Raw genomic sequence first — 17,255 nt, forward strand, 5'->3', positions numbered from 1 at the left:
ATACACACACATACACTCACTCCGTTATTCGCCATCAAGACTTCTGCTACCTATCATATTTTCTTCCATTAAATAAACACGCTTTGCCTGAGTGTGCCCTAATACTTATATACTAAAAAATAAAATTAAGCCTTCATAACCATTCCTTGCTCTCTCTCTCTCTCTCTCTCTCTCTCTCTCTCTCTCTCTCTCTCTCTCTCTCTCTCTCTCTCTTTCCGTTCAAGAAGAAATTCATGTCAAATACAAGTTCATGACTTTCTGTCTGATGAAGTGATATTTTCAAACAATCTCTCTCTCTCTGGAACTTTTCCCTCTTCCCAGAAATACTATTATACAATCCTCCTTCCAGAATCCCTATCATACATACGCGTACAGTACCTACGTAATACGGAGGACGTGTATGCGTATGTGCTCATAATAAGCTCTGGAGGTCTATGGCAATCTTCCCAAGGGCTTATTATAAGGAGAAAGTAAACGCGATTGGTTGATTGCATCAACTTGCTAGCATCCGAATGGCCAATTCAGTGACAGAATTGTCTTGTTCGGATAATGAGGAAAGGCCTCATCTCATTCTCCTCGTCCCCAGTGGTAGGTCCCCTAAACGCCCCCTTCCGATTCAGTGTAATAAGGTTGATTGATTAATTCTGTCGACTGGCGTCGCCATGCCTATAAGTATCAGATCGCAGATGGGGAGAATTTCACTTAAACTGTCTAAGATTGTAGACGTGAAATTACGAGAGAGAGAGAGAGAGAGAGAGAGAGAGAGAGAGAGAGAGAGAGAGAGAGAGAGAGAGAGAGATAGAAGCAATAATCTGATCCGTAATCTTATCATCAACAATAAGAAACGATAATAACTGCTATGATTTCTACTGCTATTACAAATAATCATTAAACCAGAAACATGAATATACACGACAATAACAGCAACAGCAGCAAATAATAATAATAATAATAATAATAATAATAATAATAATAATAATAATAATAATAATAATAATAATAATAAGCAACAATTACACCAAAAAACAACAATAAAGGTAAATCTCATACACATTCTTTATATAGGTAAAGTATTCCTTCCATGGCCTGCCCACTAAAGATAATGCATAAATTAATCAGTTCTAATAAACGCAATTAACACCATGCGAAAAGTGTCAAGGCAATTACGGCCCCTTCAATTACAACAAATAAAAAATACTTCGTCCATTTAGGAGGATGTTTACCGATTTAAATATTCCACGATTTAACGATTTAAATATTCCAGGATTTAACGATAAACATATTTCAGGATTTAACGGTTTAAATATTCTAGGATTTAACGATTTAAATATTCCAGGATTTAGCGATTTAAATATTCCACGATTTAACATTTTACAAATTCACGATTTAACGATTTAAATATTCCACGATTTAACGATTTAAATATTCCAGGATTTACCGATACACATATTCCAGGATTTAACGATTTAAATATTCCAGGATTTAACGGTTTAAATATTCCAGGATTTAACGATTTAAATATTCCACGATTTAGCGATTTAAATATTCCACGATTTAACAATTCACAAATTCACGATTTAACGATTTAAATATTCCAGAATTTAACGACTTAAATATTCCAGGATTTAACGATTTAAATATTCCACGATTTAACTATTTAAATATTCCAGGATTTAACGATTTAAATATTCCAGGACTTAATTCTTTAAATATTGCAGGATTTAATTCTTTAAATATTCCAGGATTTAACGATTTAAATATTCCAGGATTTAACGATTTAAATACGGCATGATTTGGAGCAAATGTCGACCGAATAGGGGACATTACCCCATACAGCAATAGAAACGCCTCTTGGAAAAAAGTGGATTATATCCACACGGATTACGGAAGTAAGGAGATTAAAATTCATTTTAAGAATAAATGTGTGAAAGAGAAAATGAAGCGACGTAAAAGAGGAAAAAAAATACATCCATAATCTTGTTGAAGTCCTATTAAGCCGACGTCCGCTAAATGTTTCAGGACATGAAAGACTCTGTCATATTACTGAACCGATTATAAATATTACATCATTAAATCATTTCCTTTCGAAGATGAAATCCATAAATCTATCTCTCTCTCTCTCTCTCTCTCTCTCTCTCTCTCTCTCTCTCTCTCTCTCTCTCTCTCTCTCTCTCTCTCTAAAAGCCCTACAAATTTAAATCGCTTTCTCTCGCCATCACAGGCAAAACGCATTCATATTATATTTTAAAAGTGGACGACATCCGAATTGAAAGGACGTTACGTGTGATACAAAAACCGAAGGTTTAAAGGCGCAAGGCCTCTCCTGCTCTCTACAATGGCTCTGTGATATTGGACAACGCCTACGCAAAGCAAACAATTAGCAAAATTACGTGGGCAGGAACCAAGGGCTTTGAAACAAGAGAACCACTGACTGCTATGATGTTGGTCACGGGGATTTGAGGTACCAGGAGGTGAAATGCGTTAGATGGCATTTATTGCGAGCATACCGTGAGCGGCTGCGCTAGTTGAAGCATGATAGTAACAATATATATAATATATTCAACCACTTGTGGAAATATTTGGTTACTGTACGATGGTGAAGCTGCCAGCCTCGTCCTTTCAACCTGTCACGTGACCGCAAATGACCCCTACCCAACTTTTGTAAGAGAGACTTTCTACTATAACTTTCCCTCTTCTGTTGAGAACCCGAGACGGGCTAGTAAGCTTGATATTCGACTCATCGACCTCAACGACAAAGATAACTAATATTCTGAACCTGAGTCACATGAATGAAGATAAATGATTTGTTTAACCAGACCTCTGAACTCTTTTAGGGTTCTTCTCGGGCAAGCACATGAATGAAGAGAAACATTATTTACAGGAACTAGAATCTACTACTTGAAAGGCAACTGACATCACCTGCTGACAAGGAATCCAGGTAAAAAAAGTCACAGGAAGAAAGTCACAGGAAAAAAGTCACGGGAAAAAATCAGAGGAAAAAAGTCACTTTAATCTTTCCTAAATAGTGACAGCCAAGGGTTTTAACCCGGCATGTATCCACCTTTGCGTGTTCAGTACAATCCCGTTGGGGATTTCCGTACAAACATAAACAAACGACTGTAAGCATCATGAAGAAAATGACCCCCCAGGAAATATTAGTCCTGGATAACGACCCCCGAACTTTGCTGGGGGTCACTATCTAGGAAAGGTCCAAAATATTTTCTGTTTTATTACTTCAACTGCCACCATAAATTAATGAGACTTTTTTTTTCCAGTTACTTTTTTCCCGTTACTTTTTTCCTGTGACTATTACCGGCCACCCTGACAGGGAATATATACCTCGCTACTTACGACACTTACTTTGCTACTTCAGCCAAGGAAACCTGGTACTTAGAGGAAAAAGTATCTGCTACTTGAATGGTAAAATAAAAAATGGTATTGAAGGGTGCGTCCACACCACAATAAAACATGTCATGAACACAGGTCAGAAACTTTTCGCATACATATCACCAACAAATTGACAAATCAACGATCTTAAGTGGGGAACAAACCTCTGGCCTTCGCTGGATAATCATACAAAGCATTGCTATGGACAACCAATATGTTGCAAACTTGTATTCAACCTGTTGGTGATTTGTGTGCAACAAGTTGCTGACATGTTTATGACATGTTTACTACAGAGTGGATGTTTCTTAACTATTGTTTCCAAATCAAGAGGGAAGGAGGAGGAACAGGAGGACTAGGTAAGGATCTTTAGACCAAGGAGATTCCCCCCCCCGCCTCTTCCCCTCCATCTCTCCAGTAACAAGGGGAGCGGGACCTACCCCAGGATCTTTCCCTCATCCCCCTCGTAACTCCCCACCCCCAACCCCCACCCTGCCCACGGCGAACAAAAACAGACCGGATGAAAAGCACGGAGGCACCGAACACACAAGGCGCTTCGTGCAAGGCTGACATTTGCAGCGTCCGATAAGGACCACATCGCCCCTACAGTTGGCTGAATGCGGGGATCGAACGCGTACCGACTCCCCAACCCCTACCCTCCCCAGAACCCACCCCCTCTTCTCTCTCTTCTCCCCACCCCTTCTTCTTCTCCCCTCCCCCCCCGTAAACAGAAATGTCCGAGCAATTAGACCGGAAAAGGAGGACTTTTGCAAGTGAATGAATGCTTTAGTGGATTATGCTAGATGATGATAAAGTCTGAGAGAGACAGAGAGAGAGAGAGAGAGAGAGAGAGAGAGAGAGAGAGAGAGAGAGAGAGACTTCTTAATTGTCTCCGTCCATTCTCAAAAGAGAACGAACGCTGCCTCATTAAAAACACAAACATTTACATATGAATGAGTGCGAGTAATTCACTGTTTGTTTGTGCCGAAAAGGGAATTTGAGATAACACCATTAAAATTATATAAACTACACTGGCGAGAGAGAGAGAGAGAGAGAGAGAGAGAGAGAGAGAGAGAGAGAGAGAGAGAGAGAGAGAGAGAGAGATGCTCTCCTTGCTTAGATAATTACAAAACTGCTGCTTGACCAACTAGAAACGTCTTCCGTTCCTCAATACCCCATTCAGTAATGCTTCTCAGAACAACACCCCCACCCCTCTCCCATCCACTCCCCCAACACCCCCGCCAACCACACCCACCCCAGCCCACCCCGCCCTCACAACGAAAAAAAAATTTTTGCATAAAAAAACCACATGAATAAATTAAATGTCAACGCACAAAAGAATTTGCATAAACAACGCACTTCCTTGCATCAGTTCCATTTTGATTCATTGCATGCGCAACGAGATGCAACACAGTGCAACAGCTTGTGGGATAAAAAAAAAAAATTAAATTAAAAATTGGACGTTTTTAATTAAAATTTAAATTTCACTAAAATAAAATATTTTAAGTCTTACTGAAATGTGTAGTGGACCTTAGGAGGGTTTGGTAAAGATTTCATGGGGTTACAACGTGGCCTGAGAGTTACCGGTATTAGTGTGTGTGTGTGTGTGTGTGTGTGTGTGTGTGTGTGTGTGTGTGTGTGTGTGTGTGTGTACACAGGCAGAAAAAAGTACTTGTTTTTTGCATCAAGAAAATCAAATGGATTTTGTCTTTTCCTTGTTTTGCAAAAACAACAAACAATAATAATAATAATAATAATAATAATAATAATAATAATAATAATAATAATAATAATAATAATAATAATAATAATAATAATAATGGTAAAACATACAAAGCCATAGCCAATATTTGTTTACTCTTTAAGAAACCAAAATGTTTTACATTTCACAGCACTAAATTTCTTAAAAATATTACATACCAAATAATCATACTACTTTATATATGCCATAATTGTAATCATATAATGTCATTACCACGAGGTAAAGGAATTTCCCATAAGTTTGCATATTATTATTATTATTATTATTATTATTATTATTATTATTATTATTATTATTACACCTCAGCACCGTTGGTCAAATCTACAATCGTAAAAATTAACATTCAAATTCTATTATTATTATTATTATTATTATTATTATTATTATTATTATTATTATTATTATTATTATTATTAAATTAATTATTATTATTATTATTATTATTATTATTATTCGTTGGTATGTAATCGAGAATCGTAAAAGTTATTTCAAAATCTATTATTATTATTATTATTATTATTATTATTATTATTATTATTATTATTATTATTACACCTCAGCACCGTCGGTCAAATCGAGAATCGCAAAAACTTTACACTCTAATTCCATTGGGAACAATTAAATAAAACAACAGCGGATCAAAACAAACACGAACGGACGGATGGAACAACAAACAAGAGAAACAAACACGCTAATATTCACACCGAGAGGTTAAACAAATAAAAACAGCCCTTACGCGAATGTCAACAAACTGAGAGAGGGATACTAAGCATGGCGGAAGGGTCCTCTCTCTCTCTCTCTCTCTCTCTCGACCAATTTGGGAAAGCAAGCATAACGAATGGCTCATCTTTCTCTCTCTCTCTCTCTCTCTCTCTCTCTCTCTCTCTCTCTCTCTCAACAGAGTAAGATGGGTCCTTTCTCCCTCGCTATTTGTAGAAAATCTCTCTCTCTCTCTCAACAGAGTAAGATGGGTCCTGTCTCCCTCACTCTCTCTCTCTCTCTCTCTCTCTCTCTCTCTCTCTCTCTCTCTCTCTCTCTCTCTCTCTCTCTCTCTCTCTCAACAGAGTAAGATGGGTCCTGTCTCCCTCGCTTCTCTCTCTCTCTCTCTCTCTCTCTCTCTCTCTCTCTCTCTCTCTCTCTCTCTCTCTCAACAGAGTAAGATGGGTCCTTTCTCCTCTCTTTTTGTATATATATATATATATATATATATATATATATATATATATATATTTGTCCACCAACTAAATGTGAGAAAGAAAGCACAACGAGACAACTCTCTCTCTCTCTCTCTCTCTCTCTCTCTCTCTCTCTCTCTCTCTCTCCCAAAACCAAGTAAGATGAAAAAAGACTAAGAAAGTTCCTTTCTATTTGTGGAATTTCTCTCTCTCTCTCAAGTAAAGCGAAAAAAGAGTAACGAACGGTTCCTTACACCCAATCTATTTGTAGAAAGGATCTCTCTCTCTCTCTCTCTCTCTCTCCCCCCACCAACTATAGCTGTGAAAAAGCAGGCGTAACGGAACACCCCTTTCTCTCTGTGTCTCTCCACCAAGTGAAACGGGGAAAGCAAGCACAGCGAACGAGCCCCGTCAACATGCAAAACCCAGCGGAAGACGTCCATCACAGAGGCACGATTCTCTCCTCTGGAGACTCTCTCTCTCTCTCTCTCTCTCTCTCTCCGTCGCCGCTCTTTCCGGATTTCGATGGCATCAGACGTTTACGCTTTTTAATTTTGCGAAGGCCGACGGGGAGGGTAATAATGCAATTGGATGGATTGTGTGAAGCTCCAGTCAGGGGAATATTAAAAAGAGTAATAATTTGCGTGTGATGGTTGCTGTGGATATGTTCATAAATTGAAAAGGGTATACTCCTCTCTCTCTCTCTCTCTCTCTCTCTCTCTCTCTCTCTCTCTCTCTCTCTCTCTCTATATATATATATATATATATATATATATATATATATATATATATATATATATATATATATATATATATATATATATATATTATATATTTTATATATATATATATATATATACATATATATATATATATATATATATATATATATATATATATATACATATATAAATATATACTGTACATACATACATACATAAACCACCATCAACACTCACAAACCATAACTGTCAAACCTGACCCGCAAAGCAGAGAGAGAGAGAGAGAGAGAGAGAGAGAGAGAGAGAGAGAGAGAGAGAGAGAGAGAGAGAGAGAGACCAAAACGTGTTGCTTGCAACCAACAACAGTTCAAATCGAGTCTACCAACCGTGCTATCCGCTATCGTACCCGTCAATCATTCTGTTCCCAATTCCGTTCATTCTCCTTCCGAATGCGCCCCGCGAAATCGCCGGGGTGGGCCAAACCGCTCCGTGAATGGGGAGTAACTCTGAATGGGAACCCGGAGCAATTAGATAAGGCTGCGCCGTGATTTGGGCAAGGCTGCCTTGATAAATGCGAATGGGCAGATTGATAACGGTGTATTAGGAAGGAGGATGCTTGTGCGTTATATTTGCATGGGCAAGAATGCAGTACTTGCGTATATACATGGATACGTACACACAATATATACATGTATATATAATATATATATATAATATATATACATATATATACTGTATATAAAATATATAAATTATGTATGTATGTATAAATACTTATAGATATAGATACATAATATACATAGAAATATATACAAATATATATAATATATATACATTATATATATATATCAATACTTATAGATATATAATATAAACATATTATATAGATATATAATATAAACATATATATATATATACTATATATATATATATATATATATATATATTATATTTATTATATATATAATATATATATTCATCTATTTATTTATTTTCAAACAACCTGCCCCATAGAATTAGGTTATAAGAAAGAATGAGATAAGAGATAATCACAAGGGCAAAATTTTTAAAAATTACTCTTTAGGAGAGAGAGAGAGAGAGAGAGAGAGAGAGAGAGAGAGAGAGAGAGAGAGAGAGAGGAACCCTGGAGACCCATCCACTCTTAAGACCTTCCGCACTAACATCTTTTCTTTTACAACAGTATTTGTTTCACCGAGAGAGAGAGAGAGAGAGAGAGAGAGAGAGAGAGAGAGAGAGAGAGAGAGAATGAAAAACTTATTTACAAATACAGTACGAAATTTAGTCAGTTTAAAATTTTTTTTTAAATAAGACCTAGAAAAAATAAAAACAACACTGAACGTTTGACAGGTTAAAACAAATGTTGAAATGAAAACGACAGAAAAAATTTTTAAATTAAAAACATGAGTTTTTATTAAAACCCATTCAAGTATAAAAAACAAGGTTGTAGATAGAAATGAGATATAAATGTGAAAACATATCACTGGATTTGCTTAATTACAAAAAATGTAAAATGAAAAAAAAATCCAATGTAGGTTTTTAATAAAAAAAACACAATGGGTTTTGTTTGAAAAAATCATTTAATATAAACATAATTGTAAAAAATATATATAATATATATTGTATATAAAATATATATATATATATATATATATATATATATATATATATTATATATATATGTGTGTGTGTTATATATTCAGCAATAGTTACAATTAAACTATACAATACTTTCCACGAAAATTCACGAACACAAAAAAAAAAAAAAAAAAAAAAAAAAAACAAGCAAACTGATAGACTAAAACGTCTTTATAGGATAACAAAACAACTCCGCGAACAAACACAAACAAAGAAACAAACAAACAAACAAACCCCTTCTAAAGCCACCACGATACAAAGGAAAGAAAACGGTGGAGCCTGATGCTTCCGGTCACCAGGGAGATCTTCTAATGGCCGAATAGTGTACAGCACTTCCTCGTGTATTTGTCCGAGTTTGTGGGGGGGGGTAAACATACACACAAACACGTACATATATATATATATATATACACACACATATATATAAATTTTATAATAAATAAATATATATTTATATATAATTTATATTTATACATATATTTATTTACCATAATTGTGCCTATATATAATATATAAGTATTTATATATATATATATATATATATATATATATATATATATATATATATATATATATATATATATATATATATATATAGAGAGAGAGAGAGAGAGAGAGAGAGAGAGAGAGAGAGAGAGAGAGAGAGAGAGAGAGAGATTGTTTAAAACTATCTCTTTACCAGACGGAAAATAATGAACACAGTATTTGACATGAATTTCTTCTTTAACTGAGAGAGAGAGAGAGAGAGAGAGAGAGAGAGAGAGAGAGAGAGAGAGAGAGAGAGATTGTTTAAAAACATCTCTTTATGAGACAGAAAATCATGAACTTGTACTTGGCATGAATTTCTTCTTGAACAGAGAGAGAGAGAGAGAGAGAGAGAGAGAGAGAGAGAGAGAGAGAGAGAGAGAGAGAGAGAGAGAGAGGTTCGTTCCATTAAACCCTATGGCAAATACATTTTGACATTAACAGCAACTTAGTTACCTGGTAATGAGTCGCTTGTAGTGGGCCGCAGACGAGTTGACAATGGCGCTCTGCCTGCGTTCATATCCCAGAAAATATGTAGACAGACAGAGAGACAGATAGATAGATAAATAGATAGATATTATACCTTCCCCTCTGCCAATCTCCTCCCCCGTCCCCCTCTCACAGGGATATGCAATAACTGCAATATCGTAACTCGAGAAGCCGAATAGTGCATAGCTTAATCAACTTACCCGGCCCGTCGTGAAATCCTTGTCTAGTCATTGCTCTCTCTCTCTCTCTCTCTCTCTCTCTCTCTCTCTCTCTCTCTCTCTCTCTCGCTTCCTCTGTCTATTAGACTGCTGATTCATTAAAGTGGATTTTATGTTTTCACACTGCGATTCTCGGTTAATGGTCGAATCCTGAGGTCCACGCCAGGCCTATTGTTCTCCATCAATTTGCTACAATTGGTGACCATCTTGGGGAGAGGGTTCGTTCTGGTATACAGCCTGCTGTCTTATATTCTGATATTATATATATATATATATATATATATATATATATATATATATATATATATATATATATATATATATATATATACAGTATATTACATACACGTAAAGAGAGAGAGAGAGAGAGAGAGAGAGAGTACTCTAAAGAAGCTAAAGGAGTCCATAAGGTTATAATATAGAATAAAACTGACAAATATAATGTGTGTGTGTGTGTGTGTGTGTGTGTATATATATATATATATATATATATATATATATATATATATATATATATATATATATGAGAGAGAGAGAGAGAGAATAAACACAAAAAAAATAAAAAAAGCTTAAAATACTGGACATGATTAACATGGCGAGACCTCCCATTCAACCCCGTGATTCAAACACAGGAGGAAACTCCTTTAAAAAAACGCGAGAGACAACAAAACAATTACTACATACAGCGGCTGCAGCAATTAACTCGTTAACGGATACAAAGGCAGAGACGAACACCCCTGGAAATTACTGGAAAACAAAAGACAAGCGGCGCTTCCAACAAAAGCCCCGAAGAAAAGCCAATGGACAAAAGCCTTGGCGGGGGGGAGGGGGGGCGCCTAAAGGCGTATGGATGGTTAAACGCCTAACAAAAGCTTCAAAGCGAGAGAGGGAGGTTTATCAAACAAAAGCCTTGGAGCTTCTATACGTGAATGTATCTAACAAAAGCCTTGGAGCTTCTATACGTGAATGGTACAGGTTGAAACGCAACGACTAAACAAAAACCGTACCTGTATAGGTTATACTGGCACATGTCCATTTAATACAGTTTTCCTCGCCATGATATTAATAGAAGTGTTAGACAAGCAATCACGTTTCATACGGGTATGGCTTGCGACACGTACGGCCGATTAGCTCAAATCAACGGCTGCTGGACGGGAGCTTTGTTACCGAAAATCCAGTCTTTGTATCGGACGCGTATGGATAATTCGTATCTCGTTAAAAGGTCCATACAAAGCTGAACGCCCTATACATATTCATTTAGAGGTCCCTTGATTGTCTACGAAACACAAAGGCACTAACTCTCTCTCTCTCTCTCTCTCTCTCTCTCTCTCTCTCTCTCTCTCTCTCTCTCAGAGGTTTGAACTGCAGTTCTTTCACACAAGTACTTCAACTTCAACCCGATGGAGCTCCGTCAAAATATTGTACCAATAAAAAACATTCTCTCTCAATTTTTTGGGCTTCAACAACTACAGCATTCTCTCTCTCTCTCTCTCTCTCTCTCTCTCTCTCTCTCTCTCTCTCTCTCTCTAGGACTGAACAAACAATAATTACATCTCTCACACAAGTAATGCAACTAAAAGAAAATCTAATGCCTGCCTGCCTCTCTCTCTCTCTCTCTCTCTCTCTCTCTCTCTCTCTCTCTCTCTCTCTCTCTCTGGAATCCAACTCCATTCATGATTAGCTTGCGAGGAATGCTGACGTCCTTCGCGAAAAGAGAGAGAGAGAGAGAGAGAGAGAGAGAGAGAGAGAGAGAGAGAGAGAGAGAGAGAGAGAGAGAGATGCCACGTAATTAACTTTCGTAATGAACTTCTCCGGTCCTAAAGACAAAACAACCGGAAATTGAAAGGTGTGGAGCGGGTGGGGAGGGGAAGGACACGTGTCAAACGCACATTCTATAGACAGAGACAGTGTTCCCTTTAATGAACTAAATATGAATGAGAATATTACGTGGAATTTCTTCCTCCCTTTTCCTGGTTTTCAATTGAGAGCCCTCAAGGGGGTGTTCTGGGACCCTTCTTCTTCTTCTTCATCTTGTCGCACCCGACAGACGTCCATCATAGTTTATCTCAAAAACATCAAACGCATCTTCTTTACAGAGACAAAATCTCGTCTTTTCAATGAAAAGAAGAGACAAAATCTCATCTTTTCAATGAATGCGAGATAATGTATGGATGTTTTCCCTCGTGTCCCTGTTTTAATTGAGGAGACTCTCTCTCTCTCTCTCTCTCTCTCTCTCTCTCTCTCTCTCTCTCTCTCTCTCTCTCTCTCTCTCTCTCTCCCTGGAATGAAAAGACTCCTCTTCCAAACTCCAACCCCCATCTCAGGTAGGTAGGTAACACCCGTTAAGCGACACGAGCCTTATACCTAAGGTTTGTTGTATGTTCATGAAAGATTAACAGTTTCTGGATTTTCGGAGTCGTCTTACCTATTTATGTAAAGAACCAAATGTGAAGTATAAAGTAAGAATCTCTCTGAAGCAACTAAGAAATATATATATATATATATATATATATATATATATATATATATATATGAGTACTGTCATATGACATATATATATATATATATATATATATATATATATATATATATATATATATATATATATATATATATATATATATATATCACGTTGACAGTACTCTCACTCCCTCATATACATACACACACATGCAAAAAAAATACATATATATATATATATATATATATATATATATATATATATATATATATATATATATATATATATATATATATGTATATATGTATACACACGAGAATTAAATAATAGAAATAAAACAAAACAAAAAAAACTCCCAAAATATATAATTTCTTCATTCACAACCACCCACATCATTTCCACTGTCCACCGAGACTCAATAAATTCCCTTCCAATTTTCCAAATAGAATGACCTTCCCACCTTCCAACACCACTAACAAACACCTTCTTTTCTCTCCACAGGCGCGATGGCAGCTTCCAAAGTCTACCTGGAGGCGCTGACGAAGGTGGCCAGACACTCGCAGCAAGGTCTCTGGGGAGGGTCTTCGGATATAGGTAAGACTGGTTGATTGATTGAATTGTGGCTCCTCAAACTGGCGTCACAACAACGTAGGTAAGAGGTTGATGGGATTAACTGATTGATTGATTGATTTACAACTACTCTAACTGGCGTCACAACAACGTAGGTAAGAGGTTGATGGGATTAACTGATTGACTGATTGATTTATGGCTACTCTAACTGGCCTCACAACAACGTAAGTAAGGTTGATGGGATTAATTGACTGACTGATTGATTTGTGGCTACTCTAACTGGCGTCACAACAACATAGATAAGAGGTTGATGGGATTAACTGATTAATTGGTTGATTTATGGCTACTCTAACTGGCGTCACAATAACATAGGTAACAAAAAGTTGATAGGATACTGTCAGGGCGAGAGAATCAGGGCGAGAGAAGGAGTGATTGATTGATTGATTTGTGGCTACTCTAACTGGCGTCACAACAACGTAGGTAAGAGGTTGATGGGATTAACTGATTGATTGATTGGTTTACATCTACTCTAACTTTCGTCACAATATACGTAAGAAGTTGACGGTATACTGTCAGGGAGAGAGAAAGAATGATTGATTGATTGAACGGTGGCTACTCAAACTGGCGTCATACAACATAAGTAACAAGTTGATGGAATAATGTCGGGAAGAGAGAGTGATTGAGTGACTGATTTTTGGAGACTGGCGTCACACAGGTGTGGTTGAGAATGGAACAAATGTATTGTTTTGTTATGCATGATTTGAAGAGAGAAACGCCTAATATCATGAGGTCTTGGAAGAAAAAGTAATGATAGAGAGAGAGAGAGAGAGAGAGAGAGAGAGAGAGAGAGAGAGAGAGAGAGAGATTCTGGCAGTAACATTAGATCTTAGCAACGAAAAGAGGGGGAGAGAGAAAGAGGTATTCTAACAATAACAAGAGATCTTAGCAAAGAAGGGAAGGAGAGAGAGAGAGAGAGAGAGAGAGAGAGAGAGAGAGAGAGAGAGAGAGAGAGAGAGAGAGACATACCCAATCTCTTATAAACATTCCAATGAATGCAGGCATCCTTGAGTTAGCGACCACCCAATTCTCTTTTAACATACCGTCCGCAAATAAGCAAGTTCAATATGACTTGTCATTAACGAGCGAAAGAAACTCATTAATTTAATGGTATGAAATACGTTGCTTCCTTAATTATACCCTGAACGGAAAAAAACTATTACTGATTGAAATTTTAAAGTGGGTCTCTCATTTATAAGCGAGTCTTGTCTTTGTCAAAATTACGTGAATGAAAAAGAAAAAATTATTTTGGGTCATAAAAAGAAAATCTTCATTTAACTTGTCTTTCTGAAAACAACTTGAATAAAAACGAAAAACTGATTTTGGGTCATAAAAATAAAATCTTCATTCAACTTGTCTTTCTGAAAACATCTTAAATACAAAAATAAAAAAATATTTTGGGTCATACAATGAAAATCTTCATTTAACTTGTCTTTCTTAAAACAATTTGAATAAAAAAAGAAAAATTATTTTGGGCCATAAAATGTAAAGCTTCATATAACTTGTCTTTCTCACAACAACTTGAATAAAAAAGAAAAAAATTATTTTGGGTCATAAAATGAAAATCTTCATTTAAAATGCTGGTCATAACAACAAAAATAAAACACATAAACGATTTTGGGTCAAGAAAACATTAAAATCTTCATTTTCTTACAAAACAACAAAACTTAAATTTCAGATTTTTCTGCTTTTCAATGAGAGCGAGCAAATACAACTTTCTTTAAATTTCCCTAAAAGAATAAACTTTTGAATTTAAAAGCAATAGAAAAGTTTCACTTCAAAAGAAAGATGAAAAAACTATAATCATATTTTAGAAATGGGTACATTACTTATTAATGTTAATGGAATACGTAATAAAAATGAAATCATAATATAAATGTCTGTAGTTTGTCAAAAACTAAATCAAAATCTTCAATTACAAGCAAATTATAAGATTCACAGCTTGAGAATGTTTTAATACAAGATAAAACTAAACTTTCATATTCTATCTTGACAGCTGAAAAACCCTACCACCTTAAGCCATACAAGGTAAATAATTCATAAATAAGAACCCTTTAAGAATACATAATTTTCACAGTAAAAAAAAATCAATAATCAAACTTCTTTAAGAATATGTAGCTTTCACAGTTAAAACAAACAGTAATCCCACTCCTTTAAGAATAAATATTGTGTCAAAAGAAAAATCCCTGGGCAAAATCTTTCCTCAACTGAAATCACAGACAGAAATACCATACTGTACATTCCCCATCACACAGAACAACTCTAAATACAGAGTCCCCAAGAGGCCCCAAACCAGCTCTATCTATAAGCGTCATCTGGCCATAGCAATGACCTTCCCTCCCTCCCCCCCCCCTCTCCCCCGCCGAAGAAATCCTAGCTAACAATCATCCATTCCCTGTGCTATGGAGATAACGGTAATTCTCTTCATCCATTCCAGGAATGTGTCTAATGCAGATGGTGGATGTATACAAGGAAGTGCAGAGCCAACAGATGAATATAGTAAGTATTGTGTATTATTATTATTATTATTATTATTATTATTATTATTCACTAGATGAAACTCATTCATATGGAGCAAGCCCACCAAAGGGGCCATTGACTTGAAATTCAAGCTTCCAAAGAATATGGTGTTCATTAGGATGTGTGGATGTGATGTTGGTGATTTAGAACTGAAATATAGAATTTGGGCCAAAGGCCAAGCGCTGGGACCTATGAAGTAATTCAGCGCTGAAAGGGAAATTGGAGGTAAAGAAGGTTTTAAAGGAGTAACAGGAGGAACGGAGGTTAAAAGTAAAAGGAATGAAAGAGGTTGCAGCTAGGGGCCGAAGGAACGCTGCAAAGAACCTTTAAAGTAATGCCTACAGTGCACCGTGTGAGGTGCACCGATCGCACAACACCTTTACTGGACACTCTTGTTTATTTATGAAAAAAAAAAAAAAATAACAATACAGAACGGATTCTTTACGGTGACAGATGGGCACCATTTCCAGAGCAACTATGCCGTAATGCCCACTTGCCAGGGCAGCCTGGTAGCTTTGGGGCCTCCCGAAACGGTATCTGATGCCATATGGCATTTCTACCTTGACCAAGGGAGACCTGGGCACGAACACAGTTCGTTTGTTTTGCATTTGTTTCATTGTTAGGTTCGCTGTAGGAATGTAGCTGGAAATTCAGTAACAGTTGTTTGAAAAAATGCATAAAAACAACAATATACATATATATATATATATATATATATATATATATATATATATATATATATATATATATATATATATATAAAATGTCAGTGTGCTTTCGGAAAAGTTTTTACATTTCAATAAAAAAATATTAAAAATTATATAAAATATAAATGTAAGTGATTGCAGGCATTTTCAAAAAGTACTATTACAATTCTCAAAAGTATATATATAATATATATATATATATATATATATATATATATATATATATATATATATATATATATATATTTATATATATTATAAAAATATAATATAAATTTCAAAAAAAAATAAATAAAAAATACAAAATAAGTAAATAAACAGCAACAAACTCCAAACTTCAGCCATTTCGACAAAACAGCGTATGAAAAGCCTTTTAAACCGAGGGAGCTCCAAGCAACCACCTTAGGGAGCTCTCTCATGAAAGCTCTCCAGGAATATTATAAGGTCGGAATGGCAGGGAGCAACAAAGCTCACAATGGCCATTAGATTAGAGCTTACGAGGTGATTGATAGATCAGAGCTTGCGAGGTGATTGATGGATTGAAGCTTGCCAGGTGATTGGTGGATTAAAGCTTGCCAGGTGATTGATAAGTTAGAGCTTGCCAGGTGATTGATGGATTAAAACTTGCAAGGTGATTGATGGATTAAAGCTTGCAAGGTGATTGATGGATTAAAGCTTGCCAGGTGATTAATAGGTTAGAGCTAGCCAGGTAATTGATGGATTAAAGTTTGCAAGGTCATTGATGGATTAAAGCTTGCCAGGTGACTGACAGGTTAGAGCTTGCCAGGTGATTGACAGATTAAAGTTTGCGAGGTGAACTGACATACAAGCGCCCTAATGGACCCAACTGAAAACATACCAGTCAAAAGAAGTAAGATTAAATGGTTGTCAACTTCTATCTAAAGTGCAGACACCACTATCGTAATTATCACCCAACATATTCATTTTAATCTAAGATTTAGGCTCCGCCTCCAAGCATGGTATAGTTGCCAACTCTACGCATGTATAA

General features: G+C 36.0%; 1 protein-coding gene and 1 long non-coding RNA gene across 3 annotated transcripts in view; one reads left to right on the plus strand and one right to left on the minus strand.

Moving 5' to 3' along the window:
- LOC136852969 (uncharacterized) overlaps positions 1 to 17,255 on the minus strand; it is a 335,646-nt gene that overhangs the window by 280,553 nt on the left and 37,838 nt on the right. The gene's annotated exons all lie outside the window — the stretch shown is intronic.
- Positions 1 to 17,255, plus strand: part of IRSp53 (Insulin receptor substrate 53 kDa) — a 246,589-nt gene that overhangs the window by 194,645 nt on the left and 34,689 nt on the right. The window contains exons 3-4 of the mRNA XM_067128035.1: positions 12,894 to 12,986; positions 15,457 to 15,518. Of these exons, the coding sequence (XP_066984136.1) occupies positions 12,894 to 12,986; positions 15,457 to 15,518 (155 nt within the window). The remainder of the gene's footprint in view (positions 1 to 12,893; positions 12,987 to 15,456; positions 15,519 to 17,255) is intronic.

This window comes from Macrobrachium rosenbergii, chromosome 26, assembly GCF_040412425.1.
Source record: "Macrobrachium rosenbergii isolate ZJJX-2024 chromosome 26, ASM4041242v1, whole genome shotgun sequence".
In the NCBI taxonomy this organism is placed as follows: domain Eukaryota; kingdom Metazoa; phylum Arthropoda; class Malacostraca; order Decapoda; family Palaemonidae; genus Macrobrachium; species Macrobrachium rosenbergii.